The following is a 14501-nucleotide window of genomic DNA, read 5'->3' on the forward strand; positions in this document are numbered from 1 at the left end:
CCCAATCATACTTGTTATGTAAACATTAGCTTTGTAGATATTTTTTACAGATATATATTTGTGTGCAACAAAAACCAAACTTAAATAATTTGTCATTCTTTATTGAAAAACAACAAAATACAGGTATACAGAAGTGTGGGAAAATGATAATGTGAAAGTATTGCACTATAAATGAAGTGAGATGAGATGAAGGTGAGATGAAGGTGGACGCCAGCGGGCTGGACGCCGGACGAAGAAACCTGGAGACGGATCGCTCAGACAGGAAGGGAAGAGCTTCCTCTTACCTTGATGGAATTAAAGTTAGCCGTCGTCTGAACGCCCAACCGTACGGTCTGAGGTCAAAGGTCACAGGAAACACACACCAGTCAGCAGTCATACAGATGCATAAAGATAACTAGCCATGGCAACCAGCTGACATGTCCCCACTTTCACCAAAACCTGGTGCCTGCCGGGTCACCTGAATTCCTGTGTGATGTCAGCACGGTCGGCCGTGACTGCTGCCATCAGAGGTGACCTCTGATCAGCTGAATGAACTCACCTTCCAGGGTGACGCCGTGTTAGAGTCGGCTTCATCCTGTAAACAAACAAATGAGTGGTAACATAAACACCACGTCTGGTTCTGGTGGAGGCGGAGGACAACACGCACCTTTCCAGGAGCAGAACCCAGATGTTCTTGTTGCTACAAACAGAGACGAGCAGAGTTAAACCAGGAAGTGAGAGGGACCAGCTGCTGCAGACAGGTGACGCTCACCTGAGCCTGAACCATAGGAGCCTCCTCAGCCATCAGACCTTCTGACTCCAGTTCAGATGCCACCTTGTTGATGTCCCTCAGGCGGGACTCATTGGCCTTCAGGTCCTGCAGGACAAAAGCACCTGCTGATCACCTTGTTGCTGTCGGGTTAACAGGTCTGGTGTTAGAACGTGGTGGATAAGAATGTTCTGACGGGCCGAGGATTCTGAACTCACCCTGCAGGACTGGGCCTGCTCCTTCAGGGCCTGGATGCTGCTGCCGTAAGCCGACAGGTCCGACATCAGGGCCTCGTGCTTCTTCAGGAGAGCCTGTGGAGCAGAACATCAGAACCTTCAGCTCGTCTGACACAAGTGGAGCTTTCTCGCAGCGATGGTCCAATCGGATCCGCCACCGTAAAACAAACCCTGCTCAGTTCACCGCAGACGTAGCTCTGCGGGTGTTTAGTGGAAAAGCGTGAGCCTTCTGCCGGCTGCCACGTGTCATGGCTGCTCTGCAGCGGGAACACACATCACAGCTTGTAAACCGTTTGAAATAAGAGCGACGGGAACACGTTTGTCATCACTTCCTGTGCGAGGCCAGCACTTCTACTCCTAACCCATGAGACGCTTAAACGAGCAACGACGTCTGGTAGACAACCGAAGGAAATGCCAAATACAGAAACACTATGAAGGACTGGAAAGAGAGCAAAGAAAAGCGATTGGAGTTTCTCAGGAAGGGACTTCCATACCTCGGCCAAGTCCTCGTCTTTCCCTTAGTCTGGACTTCCAACGATGGGCTCCTTCTCCCTCATCCAGGACTCGGCCTCATTAGCATCCGCAAAGTACTGTTTGGCCTGCAGAGAGTCCTCCAGGTCCTGCCTCCTCTGGGACGCCTTGGCCTTCAGCGTGTCCCAACGTCCATGAAGCTCCCACAGTTTAGTCTTCACTTCCTCACCAGCGAAGTGACCTGGACCCAAAAAAAGTGAGCCAGAACCTGCAGACACCTCAGAAACATGTCAGGACCAGACCTGCTCTACCTTCTTCCACCATGGTCTCTCCTTTCTGGGTGACAGCCTTGATGCGAGGTTCATGACCTGTGATCTCAGCCTGCAGAGCCTGGTGCTTCTTCAGCAGGTTCTGGACACCAATCAGGTCCTTCCCTTAGGACACATGTTAGAGTTCAGCATTATGCAGTAGACAGACCAGTTTAACCCAGGGGTTTCTTTCTTCTACAATCTGCTCTTTAACTGTATTATTTCAGCTGTTAACTTTATTTTCTCTCTAAGTGTTTTTCTCCCCAGAAGAAGCTACAACGATGTTCTGTTGAGCTGTGGTGGCCTCATGGAGGGGGCCATCGGCTAGCACACTGCTGCTAACCACTTAAACATTCTCCCTCTCCTGATAATAACATTTTACTTTCTTTGATGTTGGATGTGCTACTACTAGTTTACCCGTTTAATTATAGATTCACTAGGATAAATACAATAAAGTTTATCTCTTGCCAAATAGAATATTTACTGTGGCGAGCCCGTGAAGAGGTGTAGGAGAATGCGACAAATTTGTCTGTTAAAAAGTCTGTTATGTACAAAAACACAATATCATCACACTATTTTGGACCGATACATGACGGTCAGGTCCAGCTTGGGGAGAAAATATGACACGTCTTTCAGGATGGACTTCATCTTTGGTAGCTGGCGAAGCCGGGAAAAGCAGGATCTAACCACCTGGCTAATGTGGGAGTCCATCCGCATCTCTGGGTCCAAAACCACCCCCCGGTTAGTGATGGTTGGCTTCACTAAGCTGCAAAAACAGGGTTGCAGGACAGGACTAACTGCAGTGGGAGAGGGAGGAACAAATATTCCAGTTATAAATATTAAATATTTGAACAAATAAATATTTGTTAAAAGGAAGAAACTGATGATGACTTTAAGATTAGAGGAATGTTCTAGAACGGGTCTGGAACCAACGATGGCCCTTTGGATCAAATTTGGATTAAAAAAATAGCTCATGATTTTATTTATGGATGGAATAAAAATACAGGTTGTAAGCATCTTCTCAGTATCTTCATGTTGCACGACTTTCCACAGCAGAAGGACACAAAAACTGCCAGAATTATGATTAGAAAGATTTACGTTTTAATCTCAGAATCCCAACTTTTCCCAGAATCTTCACATTATTCTATGAATTCAGAGAAAATATACATTTTTCAGAGGTCTCGCTCCCCTGTTGTGGATATTTCTCAAAATTCAACCATTTTTTCTTTTCAAAAGCTTTAGTAAGAGTTTGGACTCTAAACAAGTTTTACTTTGCAGACTGCTTGTCTAAACCTTCATCAGATCTGCTCATAATAAAACATTTGGGTTATATTTAATGCCCAGGAAGATGCTCTTCCTGGGCATTAAGTTATCAAAAACAGATAAAAGTATTTTTTACCATAATTTTAACTGCTATCAGCTGATAAAAATAATAAAAAACAGCCTGATCATTAAAGGGGTGTAAGTGAAACCGCGCGGATCACACAAACCATCATGCTGTCTATATGACTTTGAAAATATATAGTTTAATTACAGTTTGATTTATTTGACATCTGTATAATGTTTATTATTTTGTTTTTTCCCCCTAAATGCCTAACGTTTCAGTTTAACATGAATATTAGTCATTCATCACAATACATAAAGTTACACATTTTAAATTTTAATAGGGGAAGACTGCAGGAGGGAGCGGTAAAATACAGAAATCCCCAGCAAAAACAAGAAACTTTACGAGTCTGATGAAACCCGCTGGAGTTCCTTCAGCAGGCCTGGTGGCAGCTACAACGACCCAGTGGCTGTGCTTGGTCAATGTTATCGAGCTCAGTCCGGCTCGGCCGTGAACGAGCCGAGGCGACATCCTGCTCTGCTTAAGAAGAGGTGTTATTTTCCGCTTCAGAAGAAGCGTCCGTGTTTTACGCTTTCTCAGAGACATGTCACGTTGCTAAGTTGTTAGCGCCGCGCGCTAACACGTCAATAGTGCAGCATAGCCTGCTGGAGGGTTCAGATGAAAACACCCTACCACTCAGGCTGCTTACACATCGATATTAAGTTGTCGCTGTTGCGCTCACGCCGTAATACAGTATTAGATGCGGTTAAAGTCAGACATGAAAAACTCCACGAGCGGTCAGACCGCGCAGCAGCTAGGCGCAGCAAATAGGCGCCGGATCGTCCAGGCTGCCCGGCCTGACCGCTGGGGATTACCGGATGGAAGAATGGACACAGAAGTCTCCCTCTTAGCGCTCCGTCATATTTCAACCCATTTTTATCTTAAATGCACTGGGTTTTACCCTATTACCCATCTAAATATGCCCTATTAATTATTTTACCGTATTTTACATTTAAATTTCATGGTTAAACAGTACATGCTACATGTTAAACTGATAGTTAGCTAGCTACTTCGGTAAACTCAGCTAGTTTAAAGGTAGCAGTGACATAAAATACGAATATAGATTTTAACTTACCGAAAAAAATGAAGTGGAGACTCCTTGGACGCTCTATTAGTGCAATTAATACCACTGCAAGTCATTTTGTCCAACAATTGCACCAATAATATCCAAAGAAGAATACACAAACACAGAGACTCAAAATGCCGGAGCAGTTTCCAAGCCAGACCGAGGCTGTACTGAGGCCTTTCCACGGAGCTAGCTCTGTGGTCACGTGGGTCTGAGGCGGCGGTCACGTGTGTTGGATGCTCATTAATTATACAGAATTTTAGGCTTTCAATACACTTAAACAGAAGAGTGAGAAAAAAATTCACCCCCCTCAGAGTTGTCATGAGTATAAACTAGATAATTTAGACAAAAAACATGTTTTGGCACCAGGCTGTAAACATGTTTATTTCTGCTGTGAAATCGGCATTTTTAACATGGGAGTCAATGAGGATTTGCTCGCTTCTGGCACCAGCCCCCAGCGGATGAGGGTGGAACTGCAATTTTTCTTACTTCCGGGATGGGACCATTTTCTGAGCGGCATTGTGGGGGCTTGGTTGCCACCCATGGCCTTTTGTTGGAATTATTTCGTTTTGGGTGGTAAAAGGCCGCAACAGAATCATTTGCATATCTTCACTGACCCCCGCATTTCCTGCACATCACAAGATGAAGTTTGGGAACAGAGAGAACAAGCTCAGAGACCTTTATGCTGACGTGTTCTAAACAGGAAATGCAGCACTGACGAGGATTAATAAAGCAACCAACGCTGTTTCTAATAAAGGCAAGTAAAACATGTCAGCTCAGTTTTTTCAACAATAAGGTTTTTATTTAGTCAGTTGCATCCACGTTGATCTGGTTTTTTACATGAAACTCCAAGGAATAAAACTGGCTTCATGTCTGCAGAGGTGCAGGTTCCTATTCAGACACATACATTACAAATGAGTTATAATAATCCCAACGGTGCATGATCTACTTCACATGAAACTCCTTTGTGTACATCCATACCCTGCAGGCATTTTGCTGAGCTCTTGTTTTCAATTTCTCAAGACTTTTGTGCAGAGTAGCATTTTCCTGTTCCATCACTTTTATACGAATTCTGTTTGCTTGAAGCTGTTGCTCCATATCCAAAATCAAGTTTCCTGTACCTAGAATGTAAATAAAGTCATGTGCTATTATTATACTGGAAATAAATCTAATCAAATATAATCAGATAATGTTATTCAGTAGCAACCTACTCTGAGGTTGGGCCTGGGACCAGTTGTTGAGCTCTGGGAAAGCCACCAGCAGTCTCTCCCTCTCCTTTAAAGAGTCCACACGCCTTGTCAGGTCAGCCACTTGCTTTTTCAACTCATCCGCATTTACTTCTAATGTCTGCTTCTCCTTCTGGAGCTCCTCACACAAATTCTGATGGAAGAACAAGAACAAAACAGACTTTATTATAACTAAGGCCATTTACAGTACAATTGTATTGCATTTTAGGCCACATATATACCTGCTGCTGCATGAGCTGAGCCTGCTGTTCCTCCACCTTTGACATCTGATTGTGTAAGGTGATCCGTTCCTCCTCTTTCTCTCCTAGCTCCCTCTGCAGCTCTTCGCACTCTTCATCGAGAGCATCAACTCTTTCCAGCAACGACTTTTGCTTTGCCAGCATTGACTGGATACACAATTATATTGAAAACAGTGTGAAGGATCCCCTTTATAGCTATGCTGGCCTTTACAGTGACACTGACCTCCTGCTGACGACAGGCGCTCCTGTACTTGGCCTTCTCCTTGTCAAGAAGAAATGTAGCATCAGAAACTTGAGTTTCTAGCTGTTGGATCTGTTCCTGCAGTCTGCAGCAGGCCTCTTTCTCTGTTTGCAGGTTCTTCACTTTCTCATGGAGTGCTTTCTTTTCAGTTTCTACCAGCAAATGAATCGTCATTATGCAGCATCATACTGTAGATGTGTTGAATGACAGAATCTGCATCTCATTACCAAGCACTTGTAAGCTGTCATGTTGCAGTGCTATTTTCTCCTTTAGTCTGTTATTAGTCTCCTCCAGGGACATATTTTCTGTCACAAAAATGTGAAAAATATTTATAGTAAAAACTATGATGTCAATACATTCTTGTTATAAAACCGATTGTGTTAACTACCTCTCTTCAGCTGTTGTTGCTCCTTTTGTAGCCTTTGCTCTGTTTCTTTTGAGGATCTCTGTGCTTTCCGTAGAGAAAACTCCAGCTGGACAGAGTTTATTTGGTGTTTTTCCAGCTCTTGCTTGAATTGTTTCTGTGCACTTTCCAGCTCAGATTTGAAACTGTCACGTTCCATTTCAGCTACGGCAATTCTTTCTTCAAGAGGCTGCACAGTACCCTGGACATCCTTAAGATGTTTGGTCAGCCGGCTCGTGTCCCGGAGCTGCTCTTCGGCCCACTGGGCTACATCGCCTGATGTCATGTCACCCACAATGTCCTCCATAGCTGCTGCGAGAGGCTGCAGAGATGAGGGCAAACCCTCACTCTGTAACAGATCTATCAATGCATCTCCCGTGTTTCTCAAAAGGGACTGCACCTGATGGCAAGCGCTGCAGGGAATAAGGGACGAACTTGTTGTCTGGCAGCTCACATGATGCTGCTCAGCTTTAGGATAGCATGGAGTGTTGTTAGTTTGTGGGACAAAATCAAATGAGCTTGCTGAAGACAAGGCAGATGCACAAAAGCTACTAAGTTCAGTCTTCGAGCTAGTTATAGCAGGGTTGGACAGCACCATATTTGTGTTGTTGGAGTCAAATGGCTTTGTATCTTTAAAGGGCTCCTGTGAAAAAGAAAGCATAAAAGTATCCAGATCTTTCATTTAAAATGCAATTTTTAGAGTATTTTGTATTTTCTAACATTAATACTACCTTTTTGTTGGCTGATAGGAGTAAATTCCCACAGTAGTTCTTGACCACGAGTCCAACTGACAAGTATGTTGTCTGCTGGGTTTGCTCTCCTCTCTGTCTGCCTCTCGGCACCTCATTGTAAACACTAACACTTTGTAGAAGTAGCAATAATCTTTTTAGAAAAGGAGAAAGGCAAATGTTAATAGAATTACTTTGGTAACAATGCATAACATATAAAACACATTTTATTACCTGTCAATCACTAATTCCAGTAAAACAATGTGGGAGTGCTGATTGAAGGCATCCTCTCCGTCTACATAGTCGTACTCCTCCAGCAGAGCCAACATGTCCACATTACAGGAGAGTTTGTCAGGGAACTTCCAAGAGGTAAAGCTGACCGGTCCTGTTCTGGAAAAGACGTCCACGATGGCTGCTTGGATGTCCGCCAGATCTTTTTGGAGGCTTTTGATGCAGTCTTGACTACCTAACAGCTCACTCATGATCCCCAGATTTAGTTTAATTCTGTCTTCGATGCGATGAAAAGGTCGAGCTCATTTGCATCACGTATCCGTGGAAACGGCAAATGAAACTCTAAGTTCCACAATGCCTTGCAGCTTGTTTCCGGAAGTGATACACCTCCATTATCTGACGAGCGCGCGACGCAGCAAGTGTTGAACCATCTGAAAATTCAAGGTTTGGACTGCATTGCTGTGATTTTAATGTGGATGTTTGTATGAAATTCCATTGAAATTGCAAATTCACTTCCTGGGGGTTGTATGTTTCAGGTATCAATCGGTTTTCACAGGCAGACCTAACCATGCCGCCTGGGCCTGTTCAGATAGTTCAGCCGGAGCCCAACAACAAGGTAATGCTACAAGTTAGCACAAGCTAACTGCCAAGCTAGCAAGACTTACAGTTTCGTTAAACTATTGAACCAAAAATATAGAGTTTCGATATTTTTGCTATGTAGCATCTGGACTTTTTTAATGTGTTGAATAATACAATTACACTTTTAACTATTCTACATATACGACCATATCCAGAGTACCCTAAAGCCGCATAACTCGAGACCCAAGGACTCGGACGTTAACTTTTCTCTCCAGAATGATCCACTCCACATTGAATTATGTCGAAGCAAATAACATTTATTCATCGTATTATATTTTAATGTTGTTTAAAAGCAACATATTGGAGATAGAGATCGCTTACTTCAAAGACAAACATTAGGATCCATACCTGATAACATAAAATCAAAAAGGCCTGAAAAGGAAAAACTGCTTTTAAATAAGTTTTATGACCGATTTTTTAGGCATTTCCCATTCTAAACGGATATTTTTTTCAACACTAATAAACATGTTTTCCTTTTTCCTACATGTTTATTTCATTCTTTGTTTTGATTGACATTTGCTGGTGTTAGATGTATTTATTTTTATTTAATTATTAATGTCTTTATTTTTTATTTTTAGCTTTTTTGGGTGGGTTTACACAGATGTTTCTATTTAACCAATAGTTCAGCTTTTTTCCCTGATTGGTTGCTAGATAGTCATTAAATTTTAAGCACTCAAGTCAGTGACAGACTGTGACAAGTCAATGATTGTTAATGTGTAATTCTTCATAATCTAAAATCACTCGTAGTTATGATCCTAAATATAAATTGCATTGTGTCTTTATCTTTTGATATGTCAACTATCTTGTCAGCCAAACGATGCACCTGCAGAAGAAACCCCGGCCACTAAGCCCATTGTTGGCATCATATACCCTCCTCCTGAGGTCCGGAATATAGTGGACAAGACAGCCAGCTTTGTTGCCAGGTTAGTTACAGTATACGTGTCACCGATCTGCAGTGAGAATTTCCCCAAGTATTTGTTTCCATTACACTCTTGTCTTTTGCTTGTTTTTCTTTTTCAGGAATGGGCCTGAGTTCGAAGCAAGAATCCGTCAGAATGAGATCAACAATCCAAAGTTTAATTTCCTCAACCCCAACGATCCATACCATGCCTATTACCGTCATAAGGTTACTGAATTTAAAGAGGGCAAAGCACAAGAACCATCTGCAGCTGTGCCTAAGGTTATGCAGCAGCAGGCTTTGCAGCAGTCCCAGCAGCTCCCACAGAAAGTAAGACGTTTATCCTCTGTTTTTACAGTTTATATATATATTATATTATATTTTATATATATATATATATATATATATATATATATATATATATATATATATATATATATATATATATATATATATATATATATATAATTTTATTTATTTTTTTTTTTTTTTTCTCCCAAAAATGACTTATGCTGTGTTTGTTAGGTGCAGTCACAGGTGATTCAGGAGACTGTGATCCCCAAAGAACCACCTCCTGAGTTCGAGTTCATTGCAGATCCTCCATCAATCTCTGCATTTGATCTGGATGTTGTCAAGCTCACTGCCCAGTTTGTTGCTCGCAATGGCCGACAGTTTCTCACCCAGCTCATGCAGAAAGAGCAGAGGAACTACCAGTTTGACTTTCTACGGCCACAGCACAGCCTTTTTAACTACTTTACCAAACTGGTTGAGCAGTACACAAAGGTGAGTTAGCAGATTATATCTTTCAGTTTATTGGTGTTATTTTTATGTTTAGGACACTTGGCTGTATCTTAATATTTTTCTTATATGTATCTAGATATTGATCCCTCCCAAAGGCTTACTGACTAAGCTTAAGAAGGAGGCTGAGAACCCAAAAGAAGTGATGGACCAGGTAATTTCTTTCAGCAGTATTTGCCAAAAGAAGCAATTTTGTATCCCCCCCCCCCCCCCCCCCCTGATTATTTGTTTTTGTGTACAAACATCAGGTGAGATACCGTGTTGAGTGGGCAAAGTACCAGGAGCGTGAGAGGAAAAAGGAAGAGGAGGAACGGGAGAAAGAACGAGTAGCATATGCCCAGATTGACTGGCATGACTTTGTAGTGGTAGAGACTGTGGATTTCCAGCCTAATGAACAAGGTAACACCTCCGTAGGCACAAACATCAAAGCCCCTAAAAGCAACTAGAATCGTTTAACTTTGTCTATTTGTTCCCACAGGTCACTTCCCCCCACCTACTAATCCTGAAGAGCTTGGTGCTCGCATCTTGATCCAAGAGCGTTACGAGAAGTATGGAGAAAGTGAGGAGGTGGAGATGGAGGTTGAGAGCGAGGACGAAGATGATGAACGTGAGGGTCGGGCTGACGGTCAACCCTCACAACCTGATCAAGACACTCAAGTGCAGGACATGGATGAGGTTAGAACTGATTAACCACATTGTACTTCAGTAATCCATACAGCTAATTCATAAGTTGGAGAACAAAAGTTAAGGAAACAACGATGAACAATTCTTTTTATTGCTGTTCCTTCAGGGTTCTGATGATGAAGATGAAGGTAGGAAAGCTCCGCTCCCACCTGAAAAACCTATGCCTCCTCCCTTACCTCCAACTCCAGACCAAGTTATTATTCGCAAGGATTATGACCCCAAAGGTAACCTCCTTTTTTAGCTGAAAAAAAAAAGTATTATGACAAGATGCTACTTTATATACAATAAACTCATAATGTTTCTCTCTCTCACAGCTTCCAAGCCTCCACCCTCAATTGCAGTTCCTGATGAATACCTGATTTCACCAATTACTGGTGAGAAGATTCCAGCCAGCAAGATGCAGGAGCACATGCATATTGGTCTGCTTGACCCGCGCTGGCTGGAACAAAGAGATCGGAGCATCAGAGAGAGGCAGACAGAAGATGAGGTCTATGCTCCAGGTCTTGACATTGAAAGCAGCTTGAAACAGCTCGCTGAGAGGCGTACTGATATCTTTGGTGTGGAAGAGACGGCCATCGGTAAGAAGATAGGTGAAGAGGAAATTCAGAAGCCAGAGGAGAAGGTGAGAAATGTTTGCAGCTCAGTCTTTTATCTAAAAAAACAAACAAAAAACTACATTAAAGTTGGCTTTTGCACACTTAATACATTTTTGTGCTCCTCTACTTTCATCAGGTTACTTGGGACGGCCACTCTGGAAGCATGGCTCGTACACAGCAGGCTGCACAGGCTAACATCACTTTGCAGGAGCAAATTGAAGCTATTCACAAAGCCAAAGGGCTGGTGGGAGAAGATGACACTAAGGAGAAAATTGGTCCTAGCAAGCCAAGTGAAATTCACCAACCACCTCCTATACCTTCCTCTGTTGCAAGTTTGCCTAAACCAGCTCCTCCTGTTGCTGCTGTGCCACGCCCGCCAGTTTCTGTAAGTCACTAACATCCATATTCAGTTATTAAATGATGGTAGTGCATGTATACTGTATTTTCCAGAGTATAAGTCACTCTGAAGTAGGGTTGTCACGGTGTGAAAATTTAACCTCACGGTTATTGTGACCAAAATTATCACGGTTTTTGGTTATTATCGCAGTATTTTTTTAAACGTGTTACATTTTCAAAATAAACCCTGTACATCAGGAAAATATTGTCCTCAGTTTGTGTCAAACTTTTGCCTAAAATTAGTTATTTTGTAATTATGTTGTTTATTTGTTTACATATTTCCCCTTTAGTCTTTAAAATACCAATATTTGCCCATAACTTCTTATTTTATGTCTGTTTGTTGTCATCATTTTAAAAATATTAGATCAGATGATACTCAGTACTCAAGTAGCCTTCTAATCAGATACTTTTTTTTTTACCCTTACTTGAGTAATAAACCCTATATCAGGAAAATATTGTCCTCGGTTTGTGTCCTTCCAGTGAGCTTTGCAGATGTGGGAAAATGTCATCAGGCAGTAATCATTGTTAAATTTATAATTATTCTCTCAGAGAGACCAACTCTTATCTGCCCCTGGGAGCCCCGTAATGCACAGCGTCATTTCAACATGGGGGTGTCCGCGACACGGTTTATATGCAGGTAGCGGCGCTGCGGCTGCTTTATATAGCGACTCGTTGCATTCTCCCTCAACCCAAATCCTCAGATCACGCATTTTAGCTAAAACGCTAACGTTAGCTTGCCTTGCGTTGACTGTAGAGTTGTGGGTGATGGTCACGCAGATGTGTCATGAGATTTGAAGCGTTGCTGCCTTTCACAGACACTTTTCCTGCACGTGCTGCAAGCAGGATAGCCGTCTTCTATCAACTGTCCCTCGGCGTTCTTCAAATATCCAAAAAAAATGCCCGTACTTCCCACTTTGTCTTCTTTGAGGGATAATAAATGTCCTGAGCGCTGCCGTCTCCTCCTCTGGCCATTATTTCAGCTTTAGCTTCAAGAAAGTTTTGGTCATAAACAACTTCAGCAGATGATACGGTGGCTGGTAAGGGTCACCGCGCCTACACCGCAGCCACGGTAATCCACCGAGATAATATATTTTTTTAAAAACAAGACGGTTATTATTATTGTCAACTTTTTTACCGGGGTTTACCGCTACACCGGTTACCGTGACAACCCTACTCCGAAGTATAAGTCGCACCAGCCATAAAATGTATAATGAAGAAGAAAAAAAACATAAGTCGCATTTTGGGGGGGAAATTTTATTATTTTTCTTACAAAATCTGAGACCAAGCATTTCACACTGCAAGACAAGTACCAGTAACAATAACAGAATAAACAACCAGGGCGCAGCAGCGCTCCACGGTGTTCAGCAGAGGATGGCGGTGTTTCAAACCCTCCCAGCGGGCGGGGAGAGCTCATTCCTGGTCCGGAAACGACCCGCAGCAGCGCGGTATACATAATTTGGTATATAAGTCGCTGGACCAGCCAGACTATGAAAAAAAAGTGTGACTTATAGTCCGGAAAATATGGTACATCTTATAATTATGTGGTTGTGATACAGATGGCGCCTCCAGTGCGAACCACTCTCTTGTCTGCTGTGCCTGTACTCCCGCGGCCCCCCATGGCTCCTGTGGTGCGTCTCACTCCTGGACAAGTTATAACTCAGATGCCCCCCATGATTCCTGCTCCTCGCGTCAACGTGGTGCCAATGCCTCCGACTGCACCCCACATCATGGCCCCTAGACCACCTCCCATGGTTGTTCCCACAGGTAAGGGGACAGCTTCCAAACACTGATAATCCTTCCAAATGATTATTCTTCAAGAATCAAAACCTATCTTTGTTTCTATTTAAACTGTTTCTTCTTGCAGCCTTTGTTCCTGCTCCTCCATTACCACAACCACCAAGCTCTGCTCCAGCACCACCTGCCCACCCGCCTCCACCTCATGATGATGAACCAGCAAACAAGAAGATGAAGTCTGAGGACAACCTTATTCCAGAGGAAGAATTTCTTCGTAGAAACAAGGTTTGTTGCTGCATCAGAGCATTTAATGACCAATGTTACATGACCTGCGTGTGGATCTAATTAAATGTGTGGAAATTATAATGATTTTTTGCTGGAGATGTCAATAAGTGAAAATGTCAGTGATGTTTTTGAATATGTATGTTTGTGTTTTAGAAAAACTTTACCAACTTTACCAGTAATGTTTTGGATATGTTGGTTACGTCTAAGCCCGTTTTACAAATTGACCCTTCTTGTTTCTCCTGCCATCTCCAGGGCCCTGTGGCCGTCAAAGTACAAGTCCCCAACATGCAGGATAAGACCGAATGGAAGCTAAACGGCCAAGTGCTGAATTTCACTGTCCCACTTTCAGACCAGGTAAATGTAGGCTTTTTTCTCTCTCATTTTAGTGAGTGTATACGAGTGTCTCTCTTGCTTTTTGAATTAAATGAAATCTCTTAACAGGTCTCTGTTATCAAAGTCAAAATCCACGAAGCTACAGGCATGCCAGCAGGAAAACAGAAGTTACAGTTTGAGGTAAGCTTGTTTTTTTTTTAACTGTTGGAATCTGTTGAATAGTTTAATTAATCCCACTTACAGATTCATAAATATATATTTATACTTGTACAGGGGATTTTCATCAAGGATTCCAACTCTCTGGCCTACTACAACATGACCAATGGTTCGATCATTCATTTGGCTCTGAAGGAGAGAGGTGGAAGAAAGAAGTGAGCAAAACCAACTCGACAAAAGAAACACTGATGTTTTGTCACTTGCTCTTTTCTTGTCCTGTTAGTTTAATAATCATCTCCGGAATTACTTCGCCTTTTTCCAACATTTATTTGAGCTTGTCTTGTTGGTCAGTCAGTTTTGTTCAAGAAATATACAAAGGTTGCATTTGTTGGTAACTTGTTGGAAAATGTGTCCTTTATTCATTCATTTTAAATAAAGAAATTAACAAATATAAATGTTTTTTCTGGTGTAATCGCTTGCTAAAATATGGCTGAGTTCGTGCAACAATTATCAGTCCACCACAGCTGTTAGATTTGTAGAGCCTTTGGAGATGTCACCGTGGACCGTGAATAAGTGGGACAGTAAGAAAGTCTATGGGGTCAACAAAATATCCACAAAAACACCTAAACCAGTTTATTCTAAGAAACAACTCACAATTTTAGATATAAAAGGAAAACACA

The 14501-nt window shown here is 42.3% G+C and overlaps 3 protein-coding genes across 9 annotated transcripts; 1 reads left to right on the forward strand and 2 right to left on the reverse strand.

Annotated features, from left to right (window-relative positions):
- Positions 1–85: 85 nt before the first annotated feature.
- On the reverse strand, positions 86–4734 carry LOC139063760 (spectrin alpha chain, non-erythrocytic 1-like). 5 transcript variants are annotated; one of them, XM_070546549.1, is made up of 8 exons: positions 4223–4734; positions 2454–2560; positions 1767–1889; positions 1479–1696; positions 967–1059; positions 752–856; positions 539–679; positions 86–332 (listed from the first exon to the last, which is right to left on the reverse strand). In XM_070546549.1, exons 5-8 carry the CDS (start codon positions 1030–1032, stop codon positions 255–257), a joined length of 390 nt encoding a protein of 129 aa, XP_070402650.1. In that variant the 5' UTR covers positions 1033–1059; positions 1479–1696; positions 1767–1889; positions 2454–2560; positions 4223–4734; the 3' UTR covers positions 86–254. The 5 variants fall into 5 exon arrangements, with proteins under 5 accessions (XP_070402650.1, XP_070402651.1, XP_070402648.1 ...); XM_070546550.1 differs by lacking the exon at positions 2454–2560; XM_070546547.1 differs by having other exon boundaries at positions 1767–2560.
- A 21-nt stretch (positions 4735–4755) lies between these two features.
- On the forward strand, positions 4756–14276 carry sf3a1 (splicing factor 3a, subunit 1). 2 transcript variants are annotated; one of them, XM_054731373.2, is made up of 16 exons: positions 4756–4970; positions 7839–7918; positions 8752–8864; positions 8962–9169; positions 9365–9622; positions 9717–9791; positions 9886–10036; positions 10116–10312; positions 10428–10545; positions 10636–10943; positions 11054–11302; positions 12870–13077; positions 13178–13332; positions 13585–13686; positions 13774–13845; positions 13939–14276. In XM_054731373.2, the coding sequence occupies exons 2-16, from the start codon at positions 7871–7873 to the stop codon at positions 14038–14040; spliced, it is 2364 nt and encodes a 787-aa protein (XP_054587348.2). In that variant the 5' UTR covers positions 4756–4970; positions 7839–7870; the 3' UTR covers positions 14041–14276. The 2 variants fall into 2 exon arrangements, with proteins under 2 accessions (XP_054587348.2, XP_054587347.2); XM_054731372.2 differs by lacking the exon at positions 4756–4970 and adding an exon at positions 7624–7746.
- On the reverse strand, positions 4990–7618 carry ccdc157 (coiled-coil domain containing 157). 2 transcript variants are annotated; one of them, XM_015972194.3, is made up of 9 exons: positions 7306–7618; positions 7075–7225; positions 6329–6986; positions 6168–6245; positions 5923–6092; positions 5682–5846; positions 5425–5593; positions 5195–5334; positions 4990–5104 (listed from the first exon to the last, which is right to left on the reverse strand). In XM_015972194.3, the coding sequence occupies exons 1-9, from the start codon at positions 7551–7553 to the stop codon at positions 5081–5083; spliced, it is 1803 nt and encodes a 600-aa protein (XP_015827680.3). In that variant the 5' UTR covers positions 7554–7618; the 3' UTR covers positions 4990–5080. The 2 variants fall into 2 exon arrangements, with proteins under 2 accessions (XP_015827680.3, XP_015827679.3); XM_015972193.3 differs by having other exon boundaries at positions 4990–5334.
- Positions 14277–14501: the final 225 nt, after the last annotated feature.

This window comes from Nothobranchius furzeri, chromosome 17 (genome assembly GCF_043380555.1).
Source record: "Nothobranchius furzeri strain GRZ-AD chromosome 17, NfurGRZ-RIMD1, whole genome shotgun sequence".
Taxonomy (NCBI): Eukaryota; Metazoa; Chordata; class Actinopteri; order Cyprinodontiformes; family Nothobranchiidae; genus Nothobranchius; species Nothobranchius furzeri.

Coding starts and splice junctions, on each gene's coding strand:
- LOC139063760 (XM_070546550.1), bottom strand. CDS start 1,032: ATGTCGGACCTGTCGGCTTACGGCAGCAGCATCCAGGCCCTGAAGGAG. Junction 857..966: donor AGCAGGCCCAGTCCTGCAGG/GTGAGTTCAGAA, acceptor TTTGTCCTGCAG/GACCTGAAGGCCAATGAGTC. Junction 680..751: donor CTCCTATGGTTCAGGCTCAG/GTGAGCGTCACC, acceptor CTCTGTTTGTAG/CAACAAGAACATCTGGGTTC.
- ccdc157 (XM_015972193.3), bottom strand. CDS start 7,553: ATGAGTGAGCTGTTAGGTAGTCAAGACTGCATCAAAAGCCTCCAAAAA. Junction 5,594..5,681: donor CTCAGCTCATGCAGCAGCAG/GTATATATGTGG, acceptor TTCTTCCATCAG/AATTTGTGTGAGGAGCTCCA. Junction 5,335..5,424: donor GTCCCAGGCCCAACCTCAGA/GTAGGTTGCTAC, acceptor TTTACATTCTAG/GTACAGGAAACTTGATTTTG.
- sf3a1 (XM_054731373.2), top strand. CDS start 7,871: ATGCCGCCTGGGCCTGTTCAGATAGTTCAGCCGGAGCCCAACAACAAG. Junction 10,944..11,053: donor TTCAGAAGCCAGAGGAGAAG/GTGAGAAATGTT, acceptor TACTTTCATCAG/GTTACTTGGGACGGCCACTC. Junction 11,303..12,869: donor TGCCACGCCCGCCAGTTTCT/GTAAGTCACTAA, acceptor GTTGTGATACAG/ATGGCGCCTCCAGTGCGAAC.